The sequence below is a fragment of the Bombina bombina genome, chromosome 1, assembly GCF_027579735.1.
Source record: "Bombina bombina isolate aBomBom1 chromosome 1, aBomBom1.pri, whole genome shotgun sequence".
Classification (NCBI taxonomy): domain Eukaryota; kingdom Metazoa; phylum Chordata; class Amphibia; order Anura; family Bombinatoridae; genus Bombina; species Bombina bombina.
In genome coordinates, this window is record NC_069499.1 from 457,806,123 (window position 1) to 457,821,444 (window position 15,322).

General features: G+C 39.5%; 1 protein-coding gene across 1 annotated transcript in view; it reads right to left on the bottom strand.

The window, feature by feature from the left end:
* The window catches only part of LOC128658546 (dynein axonemal heavy chain 11-like), a 1,692,686-nt gene that overhangs the window by 1,586,966 nt on the left and 90,398 nt on the right, over positions 1 to 15,322 (bottom strand). Inside the window, 3 exon segments of the mRNA XM_053712841.1 lie at positions 4,427 to 4,458; positions 4,561 to 4,568; positions 6,417 to 7,122. Coding sequence (XP_053568816.1) covers positions 4,427 to 4,458; positions 4,561 to 4,568; positions 6,417 to 7,122 — 746 coding nt within the window.

Genomic DNA, 15,322 nt, shown 5'->3' on the forward strand with positions numbered 1-15,322 from the left:
CTCCCTAAGGGCCCTGCGACAAGGCAGACAACCAGTTGAGAATTACATCTCACAGTTTAAAATATATGCAATTGACTCTAAGTGGAATGAACCTTCACTTAAACACCAATTTAGAGCTGGGCTCTCTGAGGACATCAAGGACGAACTTTCACGCACAGGTGTCCCAGAGAGATTGGAAGATTTATTCATCCACTGTACCACTATTGACAGAAGGTTGCGCGAACGCAAACAAGAAAGGGCAAATAACCCACCAGCTTCTTACAGACGCTATAATCCTCCCTCAAGTCTTCCTAAGGAGTCTGAATCTCCCATGGATATTGGGTTCATTAGAGGCCCCCTCTCAGCAGAGGAAAAAGGCAGAAGAAGAGCACATAGATTGTGCATGTACTGCGCTGCCCCAGAGCATGATGTGAATGCCTGTCCTTTGTTAAAAAAGACGAAAATAGGTAAGAATATTACAAATTCTCTTAGTTTATCTTTAACAAAGCTAACACGACCTCATATATCTATACCTCTTACCTTACAGTGGGATCAACACAGTATAAAGATTGACGCAGTTATCGATACTGGCGCCTCAGGGAATTATATCGATTTTGATCTTGTAAATAGTAATAAAATACCTTCACAAGCAAAACAGTCTCCTGTCTCTATTAATTTGGTGGATGGCTCTACTCTTTCAACAGGGCCCATAACTTTAGAAACCATACCTTTACTTATGCACACTAACACTGGACACAGGGAGTCAATTAGCTTTGACATTATACCAAGTCCCCTTTATCCTATTATCCTTGGACTCTCCTGGTTAAATACATAAACCTGACTTTGATTGGGACATATGACTGTTATTCTATCTTCATCATATTGTTCACAGACATGCTACCCCCTTAACAACATTTTACTCTCAACCACTATCACATTACCAGACGATTATTCTGACTTTCAAGATGTGTTTAACAAGGTTGATGCACAAACACTCCCCCCACATAGGCCGTATGATTGCCCTATCGACCTATTGCCAGGGGCAACTATACCTGTAGGACATATATATCCACTTTCCAAACCCAAATTAGATCATTTAAAACTTTATCTGCAAGAAAATCTTGCAAAAGGTTTTATAAGACCTTCCACTTCTCCGGCCGGGGCTGGTATCTTTTTTGTAAAGAACAAAGACCTGTCACTTAGACCAATCATTGATTATAGGGAGCTTAACAAAAGAACTAAGAAAAATCGCTACCCTCTACCGCTCATTCCTGAGCTAATTGAGAGATTACGCACTGCAAAGGTCTTCACAAAGTTGGACCTTAGGGGGGCTTATAATCTCATACGAATGAGGGCTGGAGATGAATGGTTAACAGCTTTTAGAACTCGTTATGGCCTGTATGAGTATACAGTCATGCCTTTCGGGTTATGTAATGCTCCAGCTACATTTCAGTGCTTCATAAATGATATATTTAAAGACATTCTAGACAATTTCATCGTTGTATATCTCGATGATATACTTATATTCTCTGACAACCAACAAGAACATATCACACATGTAAGAACTGTACTAGCACGACTCCGTGAACACAGATTGTATGCGAAATTAGAAAAATGTGAGTTTAATAGCTCGCAAGTCGCATTTTTAGGTTATGTCATATCTAATAAAGGCATTAAGATGGATGACTCTAAAATTCAAGCTATTACGCAATGGCCTACCCCAAAAACCAGAAAAGAGGTGCAAAGATTCCTCGGTTTTGCCAATTTTTATCGTAAATTTATTAAAAACTTCGCTCATACTGCCAGACCCCTTACTGACTTAACAAAACATACTCAACCATTCAACTGGACATCGGACTGTCAAAGGGTTTTCCAGAAATTGAAAACTGATTTCACCACCGCACCTATACTTACATTCCCTGATGCAAATTTGCAATATATTGTAGAGGTCGATGCTTCAGATTACGCTCTGGGGGCAGTGTTGTCACAAAAACAATTGCTCACTGACTCTATGCATCCTGTTGCCTACTTGTCCAGGCTCATGCTTGCAGCTGAACGAAATTATCCCGTTGGGGAGAAAGAACTGCTAGCAATAAAATCAGCATTTGACCAGTGGAGACACCTCTTAGAAGGTGCCAAATTTCCCACTATCATTATAACAGACCATAAGAATTTGCAATATTTGCAACAAAACAGGACGTTGTCTGCCAGACAACTCCGGTGGAACTTGTACTTCTCTCGCTTTGATTTTATCATCATGTACCGCCCTGGGATCCGTAATGGCAAGGCTGACGCCTTATCCAGAAGAGACACTAGACCACCTTTGACTGATAACCCAACCTGTATCATCCCTAGTTCAAAGTTCTTAGGCATGATTGTGAACTCGGATCCAGCCTTCCAGAAATCTCAGCATGAGGATGCCACGAAACCTTTCCATCTGCTTCACAAGAAACAAAATGGTCTTTACTACCATGGAAATCAGCTTTATATTCCACCAACCTACAGGACCACTCTTCTCCAAACTCATCATGACTCTCCTCTTACAGGACACCTTGGAGAATGGAAAACTCTGAATCTTCTTAGACGAAACTACTGGTGGCCTGCTATGACCACGTCAGTACACGAATACATCACTCACTGTACCACTTGTGCGACTACCAAACCATCTCATACTTTCCCAGTAGGCCTTTTACAGCCTTACTCAGTCCCGGACACTCCCTGGTCTCACATCGCAATGGATTTCATTGTCGATCTTCCAAAATCATCCTCCTACACCTCCATACTTGTAGTTGTTGATCTCCTGTCGAAAATGGCTCATTTCTTACCCGCGGTTGGCACACCCACCGCACAACAAACGAGTGACATGTTCATCAAAGAGATCGTCCACTTACATGGCCTACCCTTGGTGATTTTAACCGATAGAGGATCTCAATTCACTTCCCGCTTTTGGAGACTACTTTGTAGGACTTTACAAATTTCTCAAAAACTCACTACTTCTTATCACCCCCAGACTAATGGGCAAGCTGAGCGCACGAACCAGTGGTTGGAACAGTATCTCCGCTGTTTCTGTTCCAATCAACAGGATTCTTGGGCCGACCATCTTGCATTGGCAGAATTTGCCTACAATAATGCCGCTAATTCATCAACTGGGTTCAGTCCGTTTTTTATCAATCATGGTATCCACCCTAGAATTAGCTACCTACCCTACTTGCCCTCACTGAATCCGACAGTTAACGATACTGTCAATGATATTTCAGAAACCTTTGCTGTTGCCCAGAACAATATCAAACGTGCTCAAGCATCCCATAAAAGGTTCTATGATTTACGACACACACCTCAACCTCAGTACCAGGTTGGTCAGCTAGTCTGGTTGTCTACCAAAAACCTTCGATTGCATACCCCATCGCGGAAGTTGAGTAAGCGCTACATCGGTCCATTCCCAATTCTGGCAATCAGAAACCCAGCAACAGTCACCCTTCAGCTCCCTGACTCATACAAGATTCATCCCACTTTCCATGTCTCCCTGGTCAAGCCATGTCTTTCTGCCCATTTACCATCTAATGCCATTTCGCATGGTGTTTCCCAGGATGTGGAATATGAAGTCCAGTCTATTCTAGACTCCAGACGCCGTAGAGGTCACTTGGAATATTTGATCCATTGGAAAGGGTATGATCATACTGAGGATTCTTGGGAGCCTGCATCCTCTGTTTCTGCACCCCGGTGTGTTTTACTATTTCATCGCCGGAATCCGGATCGACCTAGTCCTTGAACCCTCGCTGTGGGTTTCCTTGGGGGGGGGATGTGTCAGATCCTCTTTTGCCTCCTTCCTATTGGCCCCTTACATCCTCTCTACCCTATTTAACATACTGAACTACCATTCCTTATTGCTGGATTATTCTATACACAACCCCTTGTGTATCCTATGAGCCAATCCGGCTCCAAGCTCACCACCGTTGTTTTCAGACGCTGCGCACATTCTCCCTGTCAGTTCTGCGCTCCACATCGAGTGTGACGTTGCCTGTGTCTCACTCGCTGACGTCATCAGCTATTGCCGCTCTCAGCTCACAGGGAAGAGCCGCTACAGCTCACATCACACAGACACGCTCTGTGACTGATCTCTGCTCACGGTCAAGCTTCTACAGTTGATTTAGCCCTATCTCTGCAGGAACCGTTTACACACTTCTGCTGGAACTAGCAGCCAGTTTGTATACAGGGCTAAAGCTGTTATTTATCATTTCTCTTGCTTAGCATTGACATTGACTCTTTGAACCATATCTAACCAATCTATGTGTGAATCTTATATCCTGCCTACTGAGTTTAAACTGACTTTGTGTCTGATCCACAACTCTCTTTGGCACATAATAAATTCAGAGGGGTTAACTTATCATCAGCTGATGTGAGATAGCACCTCTGACACAAATAACAAAGTATATTATATCCTGATTACCAGGAACATCCTAGTGGCATATAGAAAATCCTCTAAAGTGTGAAAAAATAAATATTACTGATAGTAAGAGTATAAATAACCAGGTAGGTAAGATATAAGTGGAATGTAACATCGCACCAGAAACTACTGTGTACCTGACAGCCTGAATAGAAATATAACAGCCTTATAAGGTGTGCTTTGCATTAAGACTAAACAGCTAGAGAACATATATAACAGTCGGGAGAGGAGGAATCAAAATGCACAGGAGTGTGTGGCAAAATAAGCAAGATTATGCTGTGTGCAGTTCTGGGCTATGAGAAGTATATTAATTTAGCTAGCCGGCAGGCCTAGTACATGTACCTGTTATATTTGAATACATAGGTAATTAGACAGGTAGACAATGCACGACCTCCCTCATATAAGCCAGATAGGCGGGGTTCGAAGAATATAATAATTAAGAGTATATGGAGCAGTAGGCGTAAATAGGCTTTCTAACACGCAAACATGAGCCTCATATGAAGTAGTTATAGCTAAATACTAAAATATTCAACCTGAGAGGTGGAGTATGAAAGTAAAGGGTGCGCCACATTTATTATGATGTAGTCATGACCAATTTTGATATCTGCTTTCTAATGTTTTTTAATGAGCGTTTGAAACTTATCAGAAGGCTTTGCTAGAATGTGGAGCTAAACTGACTAGGAAAGTGTATAGGAAGGATAGGCTAGAGACTAAACATACATCTAGAAGTCAGCTCTTAAATGTGAGGCATGTGCCATATGTTGAATTGCATACAGTGTAGAGCATATATAGGTGCTCTGAAGGCTCTCAGCCTATTATCCAGAGTACTGCATGAGTTGACCCTGAACATATTGTGGTTAGAAACCATAATCCATACATCAGGTGGCTAATCCAGTAAAAACTATAGTCTATAGAGAGAAGATTAGTAAAGGGTATAGGATATCCTTATGGCTTATGGCTCTTCTAGCAAAATTAGGGAGTGAGCTGTGCTTAGCTAAGTACACCTATATGCATGACATGGTATAAGTATGTATGTAGCATAAATGTAAACATATATAATTGCCATCATCTCAGATAACGCTAAACTGCGAAATGCTGAAGGATAAAAACATAAAATTATACATATGTCCCTAAGGTATAGCGTGTGTGGCATATGTTACAGGGCCTTCATAGGTTATATAGGAGCCCTCAAATATACAATATTCAGCTTACATTATTAGACTTCAGTGGACATATCCCAGACAAGGCATTTCTAGGTTTTATTTAGGCTGACAGAGTGAATATCAATTTTTATAGCCCAACGATCCTACCTAAACCTGTGGACATTTTAGATAATATAGAAAAGCAAACCTAAACTGCAAAACATAGGTAACTAGGATGAAACAGTATCTTTGGTCTAGTCTCAGAGTTGTAGTCTGTGGAACCTTATTTGTCATTAACAGTTAGGGTTAGTCTACATAGTTTTCCTGCCGTATGATTATGGAACAGTCGTCATGTAAAACCTCCCTGAACAGTATTGGATCTCTCTATACCATCAAGCTTTGTATATTTGGACATATAATTAGTTAAACCATACTGTTTGAAACAACACATCCTAGACAAAATGAAAGCGCTTACAAGGAAGTTTCAATCACATAAAGAGCTATTATTAATGTAACCCAAATAGAACAGCATTAACTCAGTGAAGATATGAGCAGACAGCCCCAGGGGCTTAAAAGGATGATTCAGAGTGCAGTCCACAGTTCATCACTCGCTGCAAAGCCGTCTCTTAGGGTGTTATCATACAGTTCTACTAAGGTTTGGCGAAAAATGTCTAAGATGTAGTGGCAGTGGGAAAATCACTGTCTGGTCGGGCAATAATCACTTTTCAGTGTATCATGTCAATTAGGGAAAGATTACCTCATTCAATACTTGTGGTCAGACGTCCAGTTTATAGGGTATTACCGCTAGCAGGATGAGTTCCCCAATATCTAGCCAATTTATAAAGCTCTACCCTATGTCAGAACGAGTAAGAGGATTTCCATCAAAGGGATTAGTAATCTTTAGTTCCTGGGCTAAAGCAGTATCTGCGATAAGTGATCGCTTCAGCTTCAATATGGCAGCCTGGAATGACATGACCGATGTCCGGTCTCCTCTCCCCCTTGCAGCGTATTTCTCATACGGGGATGACAGAGCACAAATAGCAAGCAAAGCATCAATGTGCCGCCCCGCTTCAGTCCAGAAATCTATGTCCATTAAAACGGATTCCAGCATCGATGTGCTTACAAGGCCTGGCTGAAGCGTAAGTGGTAAGACCGCTGTGTTACTTCTGGCGGTGAGTGTTATTGGAGACAGTAGCTCAATTGCTGACTGTTGAGAGCTTGTTTCTTTCTGTGTAGCGGCAATAGGCTGCGGGAAAGTTGTTTGTGCGGTTAGCCCAGTTAACTCCATCATATAGGGTTGAGGATGTATTTCGCGGTGCACAAACTCTGATCGTTGAGGTGTATCGGAACACACCCGTGGCGTGTCCGGTATGTATCCTCCAGCTGGCTCTGGGGCCTCACTAGTTGTCAGCATATCTTGGCTTCCCATCATAGCTGTTCTCAGTACTGCTACTAGTTCACCCTGATAGGCATCCATAGTGTGCATCAAGTCACGTAACAGGAGAATAACTCGCTTCTCCATTGCATATAGTATGGTTAGATCTCCGGAGAAAGTGACTAAGCGCGGTTAGACTTTAAAATGGCGTACCACTATACATAGATAGCACAACAGGCCTGAAAGATTCTTGCATGAATGTGGCATCCAAGATCACTTTTCTCAAACCAAAAAAAAGTGCTCGTCTCACTCTTCAAAGTTCAATGGATGGTAGAGCTGAATATAGAGTTTCTTACTGTGTTTAAAATAACAAAATATTTAAACAGACACCCGGAGCTCTAAAGAGATGCGTCTCTCTTCCTCGGCAGTTGGCTCCGCCCCCCTATTCATTACTTATTTAATGATCCTGCAAATCACAATATGATTGGCAGCACCTTTTTAGTATCAGTTTATTATTTATTTAATAATCGTAGCATTATCCAAACCTCCCTTTCTATTAATTACTTTATTTAGTAAATTATTTGAAATGGAGAGGTTGCAGCACATTTCACATACGTACATTAAATGCACACAGGATGATTCATTAATGTTATGCGTGTGTTCGCTGCCTTTGCCTGGATACTAACATATACAAGCTGCAGGGAGAAAGATGAAAGTGCATAATATTTATAATTTCGGGGACAGTCAAGGGAGATGTAACTTTGACGATGTTGAGGAGTATCTAAAGACGCAAGCAGAGTATCTAAAGCTCAAGTAGAATGCAAAATAGAAAATGTAGCAAGTATAAATCGTTATTATAAATATGTCATTATGTCATGCAAGCATCACGCCAGTAAATATAAAAAACATAATTTATGTAAGAATTTACCTGATAAATTCATTTCTTTCATATTGGCAAGAGTCCATGAGCTAGTGACGTATGGGATATACAATCCTACCAGGAGGGGCAAAGTTTCCCAAACCTCAAAATGTCTATAAATACACCCCTCACCACACCCACAATTCAGTTTAACGAATTGCCAAGTAGTGGGGTGATAAAGAAAGGAGTAAAAAGCATCAACAAAGGAATTTGGAAATAATTGTGCTTTATACAAAAAAATCAGAACCACCATAAAAAGGGTGGGCCTCATGGACTCTTGCCAATATGAAAGAAATGAATTTATCAGGTAAAATCTTACATAAATTATGTTTTCTTTCATGTAATTGGCAAGAGCCCATGAGCTAGTGGCGTATGGGATATCAATACCCAAGATGTGGAACTCCACGCAAGAGTCACTAGAGAGGAAGGGATAAAAATTAAACAACAGCCATTTTCCGCTGTAAAAATAATCCACAACCCAAAATATAAATTTATTCTTTAAATGACAAGAAAAACTTAAAACATCAGCAGAAGAATCAAACTGAAACATCTGCCTGAAGAACTTTTCGACCAAAAACTGCTTCTGAAGAAGCAAATACATCAAAATGGTAGAATTTAGTAAATGTATGTAAAGAAGACCAAGTTGCCGCTTTGTAAATTTGATCAACTGAAGCTTCATTCTTAAAAGCCAACGAAGTGGAGACTGATCTAGTAGAATGAGCTGTAATTTTAAGCTTGAAGAATCAAAAGCTTTAACTAAGAAGCCAAGGAAATAGCAGAAGCCTTCTGACCTTTCCTAGGACCAGAAAATATAAAAAATAGACTAGAAGTCTTCCTGAAATATTTAGTAGCTTCAATATAATATTTCAAAGCTCTCACCACATCCACAGAATGTATGGATCTTTCCAAAGAATTCTTAGGATTAGGACACAAGGAAGGGTCAACAATTTCTCTACTAATGTTGTTAGAATTTACAACCTTAGGAAAAAATTTAAATGAAGTCTGCAAAACCGCCTTATCCTGATGAAAAATCAGAAAAGGAGATTCACAAGAAAGAGCAGATAGCTCAGAAACTCTTCTAGCAGAAGAGATGGCCAAAAGGAACAACACTTTCCAAGAAAGTAGTTAAATATCCAAAGAATGTATAGGCTCGAAATGGAGGAGCCTATAAAGCCCTCAAAGCCAAATTAAGACTCCAAGGAGGAGAGATTGATTTAATGACAGGCTTAATATGAACTAAAGCCTGTACAAAACAGTGAATATCAGGAAGTTTAGCAATCTTTCCATGAATAAAACAAAAAGAGCAGAGATTTGTCCCTTCAGGGAACTTGCAGACAAAACCTTATCCAAACCATCCTGAAGAAACTGTAAAATTCTTGCAACTCTAAAAGAATGCCAAGAGAATTTATGAGAAGAACACCATGAAATGTAAGTCTTCCAAACTCGATAATAAATCTTTCTAGAGACAGATTTACGAGCTTGTAACATAGTATTAATCACTGAGTCAGAGAAACCTCTATGGCTTAGCACTAAGCAATCAATTTCCATACCTTCAAATTTAATTATTTGAGAACCTGATGGAAAAACGGACCTCTGAGACAGTAGGTCCGGCCTTAACGGAAGTGGCCAAGGTTGGCAGTTGGACATCTGAACAAGACCCACATACCAAAACCTGTGAGGCCATGCTGGAGCCACCAGCAACACAAACAATTGTTCCATGATGATTTTGGAGATCACTCTTGGAAGAAGGCGGGAAAATATAAGCAGGTTGATAACACCAAGGAAGTGTCAGCGCACCTACTGCTCCCGCCTGAAAATCCCTGGACCTGGACAGGCATCTTGTAAGTCTCTTGTTTAGATGAGAGGCCATCAGATCTATCTCTAGAAGACCCCATATCTGAAAAATCTGAGACAACACATCTGGATGGAGGGACCTCTCTTCCGGATGTAAAGTCTGACGGCTGAGATAATCCGCATCCCAATGTCTATACCTGGGATATGCAGCGCAGAAATTAGACAGGAGCTGGATTCCACCCAAGCAAGTATCTGAGATACTTCTTTCATAGCTTGTGGACTGTGAGTCCCACCCTGCTGATTGACAAATGACACTGTTTGTGATATTGTCTGTTTGAAAATAAATGAACGGTTTTCTCTTCAACAAGGCCAAAACTGAAGAGCTCTGAGAATTGCACGGAGTTCTAAAATATTGATTGGTAATCTCGCCTCTTGAGATTTCCAAACCCCTTGTGCTGTCAGAGATCCCCAAACAGCTCCCCAACCTGAAAGACTTGCATCTGTAGTGATCATAGTCCAGGTTACCCGAAAAAAGAAGCCCCTTGAACTAAACCCTGGTGATTTAACTACCATGTCAGAGAGTGTCAAACATTGGGATTTAAGGATATTAATTGTGATATCCTTGTATAAATCCTGCCCCATGGATTCAGCAAACAAAGCTGGAGAGGTCTCATGTGAAAACGAGCAAAGGGAATCGCGTCCAATGCTGCAGTCATGAGACCTAAATTTTCAATGCACATAACCACTGAAGGGAATGACTGAGACTAAAGGTGCCGACAGGCGGCAACCACTTTTAAAAGTCTCTTGTCTGTTAGAGACAGAGTCATGGACACTGAATCTATCTGGAAACCTAAAAAAGGTGACCCTTGTCTGAGGAATCAAGAAACTTTTTGGTAAATTGATCCTCCAACCATGTTTTCGAAGAAACAACACTAGTTGATTTGTGTGAGATTCTGCAGAACGTAAAGACTGAGCTAGTACCAAGATATCATCCAAATAAGGAAACACCGCCATACCCTGCTCTCTGGTTTCCATAAAGCAGGGCACCTAGAACATTTAAAAAAGATTCTTTGAGTGGTTGCTAGTCCAAATGTAAGAGCAACGAATTGGTAATGCTTCTCTAGAAAAGAGAATCTCAGGAACTGATAATGATCTGAATGAATCGGAATATGAAGGCTTACATCCTGCAACTCCATTGTGGACCTAAAATGTCCTTGCTGAACAAAAGGCAGAACAGTCCTTAAAGTCACCATTTGAAAGTTGGTACTCTTACATAATGATTCAAAATTTTCAGATCCAGAATTTGTCTGAATGAAATTTCCTTCTTTGGGACAATGAATAGATTTGAATAAAACCCAAGACCTTGTTCCTGAAAAGGAACTGGCATGACTACCCCTGAAACTCCAGGTCTGAAACACACTTCAGGAAAGCCTGAGCTTTAACTGGATTTGCTGGGATGCGTGATAGAAAAAAATCTTCTCACAGGAGGACTTACTCAGAATCCTATTCAATACCCCTGAGAGACAATACTTTGAAACCATTGATTTTGGACAGAATTTATCCAAACATCCTTGAAAAAAACCTTAATCTGCCCCCTACCAGCTGAGCTGGAATGAGAGTCACACCTTCATGCAGACTTAGGGGCTGGCTTTTGGTTTCTTAAATGGGTTGGATTTATTCCATTTAATGAAGGTTTCCAATTGGAAACAGATTCCATAGGGAAGGATTAGGTTTTTGTTCCTTATTTGACAAAAAGAACGAAAACGATTAGAAGCTTTATATTTACCCTTAGGTCTCTTATTACCATGGAAAGAAAAAAATAGCAAAAGTCATACCAGCATTCCAAAATTTAAGCCTGAAAACTCTTCTTGCTAAAAATAGCTAAAGACATAGATCTAACACCAATCTTGATAATATAAAAAAATGGCATCAGAACTGAATAGTATGTTGTAGTAAGTGAACAATGCTAGATAAATCAGAATCCAATTCTTGTTGCACTAATTCTCCAACAAAAATGTTGATGCAGCTGCAACATTAGCCAAAGAAATTGCAGGCCTGAGATGACCTGAATATAAATAAGCTTTCCTTAGATAAGATTCAAGTTTCCTATCTAAAGGAACTTAAGTACTATCTTCCATAGGAATAGAGGTACATTCATCAAGAGTAGAAATAGCCCCATCAACTTTGAGGAACTTTTCCCAAAACTCTATATAAATTGCTGGTAAAAGGATACAATTTTTAAATCTTAAAGAAGGAATAAAAGAAGTACCTGGCTTATTCCATTCCTTAGAAATCGTATCAGAAATAGCATCAGGAACAGGAAAAAACCTCTGGAGTTACCACAGGAGGTTTAAAAACAGAATTTGCTAGTTCTAATATCAAGAGGACTAGTTTCCACGATATCCAAAATAATTAACACTTCTTTAACAAAGAACGAAAATACTTCATTTTAAATAAATAAGTAGATTTGTTAGTGTGAATATCTTTTTTTTTAAAAAAAATCTTTATTTATAACAATGAGTAAATACAAAAAAAACATTACCATGTATTGCCCCAAATTATCCCTTCTTAAACAATAACAATCTCCCTTACAGATGTCTGGATAGCAACAAGAAAAAAATCTCCCATATGCAAATCAATCCTCTACTCACTAGCAACAGTGTTATAAAATAGATCAGCATATATTGTTTACCCACCATTTTCCTTTTATTTTTTTAATATATCAACACAACTGCAAATACAGATCAAAATTACAAAACAACTACGTACAAACACAACAAAACCAACACAAAAAAAAAGGGATTGTCACTGCACCACAACCCCCCCCCTCCACCGCCTCTCACTCGCTCCTTCCGCCCAGTGTTCAGGAAAATGACCGGCATATATGTTTACTTGAACAAATACTGAATTGCAAAACGGTTTGATCAATTCCCTTTGACAGGATATTGGTACTGACAAGATAAATCTCTCCCATTTCTTGAAAAACGAAGCCAAGTATTCTTCGTATGGGTATGACAGATTAAATTGTTCCATCGTGAACTGTGTAATTAACGCATTTTTAAGATGTGAAATCTTGGGTGCTGAACATGACTTCCACTGTTTTAAAATAAGATTATGTCCAATCAATACAATGGTATTTATAAGGTTATGATTTTTAGAAACACCTAGATACTTAACCAAGAAGAAAATCTCTATAGGTTCCAGTTGATGGTCCAGATGTAAGGTTGCATTCATCCAATAATTGATTTTTTGCCAAAACTGCAAAATTTTGGGACATTGCCAAAAGCAATGAAAGATATCTGCTTCTGCCGCCCTACATCTGGAAAAGACTACCTTAGTTTTATCGAAAGGGAGAGATATAGGGGCGTTGTTACCAACTGAAGGGATCGGAATTAATTGTGAAGATACAAATTTTCCAAATGTGCAAAAAACAGATAATCAATAATAAAATATATTTCCAATGTTGGATATAAATATAAAAACACATCTTGATCTTGATAAAGCTCTGAAAAGAGCGAAACGCATCGAGCTGTGTGACTAACTTTACCTATGAACTTATACCATCAAGAATCTGAACATACAGATTAAATCAACATAACCCGGGTTATATATTTCTTTATCTACACCATCATTTGACCATCCTTTGGAAACCTGTAAGGTCTTATCATAACTGCGTGCATAAGCACTAAGTGCAGTTGTCATCTTTTATCACCATTCAAATGGAAAATAAAACTTCAACTGTATGAAACAAAGTAGCAGCTTTTTCTTTTCCGGAAGACGACCCCCCATGGAGGAGTGTGATGTCAGACGCCGAGCACAGACAGCAGAGCGGGGAGAACTCCAGTGAAACAGTAAGCAGACTTGATACTACAGTCCAAAAATAGAAAAAACTGTAAGTAGAACTGCTTTGAGCCAAATACTCGGATAACTTTGACTAAAGGTGTGCTTTTAACGAATCCCATTTAACTCTGGACTCCAATATGTTATTTTTTCACTGCGTGCATAGCACTAAGAGCAGTATACAAATCTCTAAGGAAAAACCACAATATGAATCATTTTAGTACGAAATGCTTTCTATTCAGATGAAGTAGTTACACAAAGTTTGTAGTAAATTGAAGTCAATATTGGGACACAAATAGTGACTTTATACAACGGATTTATAATTTTAAGTTGCCACACTGAAATATACGAACTTTAGTGTCAACCAATCTGTGTAAATACAGCTAGATAATCCTCTATCTCTACTGGTTGTGTACAATATTCACATTTCTCAGTGATTTTTAACATTTCTATTGAAAATTATTAGTTCTATCCTATTTTTATATTTTATTTGGGAGACATCCCACAGCCGTATCAGATACCAATTGGTAATTATAAATTTATGTTTATTATTTGTTTTATTAATATCTTTTAATAAATCACATGTAATTGTATTTTTATCCTCTCTAGTAATTCTGTCTTTTTAGTTCACACATTTATTTTCTATACACAGGTTTTTAGTAATTCAAAGTACACCAGCACAGCATATTAGAAGTTTATTATAATTTTTCTAACGTTGTAACAATATAGTTATAACCCTATTTTAATATTACACATAACACTGCTTTTTCACTGATAAAACAGAATTTATGCTTACCTGATAAATTACTTTCTCCAACGGTGTGTCCAGTCCACGGCGTCATCCTTACTTGTGGGATATTCTCTTCCCCAACAGGAAATGGCAAAGAGTCCCAGCAAAGCTGGTCACATGATCCCTCCTAGGCTCCGCCCACCCCAGTCATTCGACCGACGGACAGGAGGAAATATATATAGGAGAAACCATATGATACCGTGGTGACTGTAGTTAGAGAAAATAATGCATCAGACCTGATTAAAAAACCAGGGCGGGCCGTGGACCGGACACACCGTTGGAGAAAGTAATTTATCAGGTAAGCATAAATTCTGTTTTCTCCAACATTGGTGTGTCCGGTCCACGGCGTTATCGTTACTTGTGGGAACCAATACCAAAGCTTTAGGACACGGATGAAGGGAGGGAGCAAATCAGGTCACCTAAATGGAAGGCACCACGGCTTGCAAAACCTTTCTCCCAAAAATAGCCTCCGAAGAAGCAAAATTATAAAATTTGTAAAATTTGGCAAAAGTGTGCAGTGAAGACCAAGTCACTGCCTTACATATCTGGTCAACAGAAGCCTCGTTCTTGAAGGCCCATGTGGAAGCCACAGCCCTAGTGGAGTGAGCTGTGATTCTTTCAGGAGGCTGCCGTCCGGCAGTCTCATAAGCCAATCGGATAATGCTTTTAAGCCAAAAGGAAAGAGAGGTAGAAGTCGCTTTTTGACCTCTCCTTTTACCAGAATAAACAACAAACAAGGAAGATGTTTGTCTGAAATCTTTAGTAGCCTCTAAATAGAATTTTAGAGCACGGACTACGTCCAAATTGTGTAACAAACGTTCCTTCTTTGAAACTGGATTCGGACACAAAGAAGGTACAACTATCTCCTGGTTAATATTTTTGTTGGAAACAACTTTCGGAAGAAAACCAGGCTTAGTACGCAAAACCACCTTATCTGCATGGAACACCAGATAGGGCGGAGAACACTGCAGAGCAGATAACTCTGAAACTCTTCTAGCAGAAGAAATTGCAACCAAAAACAAAACTTTCCAAGATAATA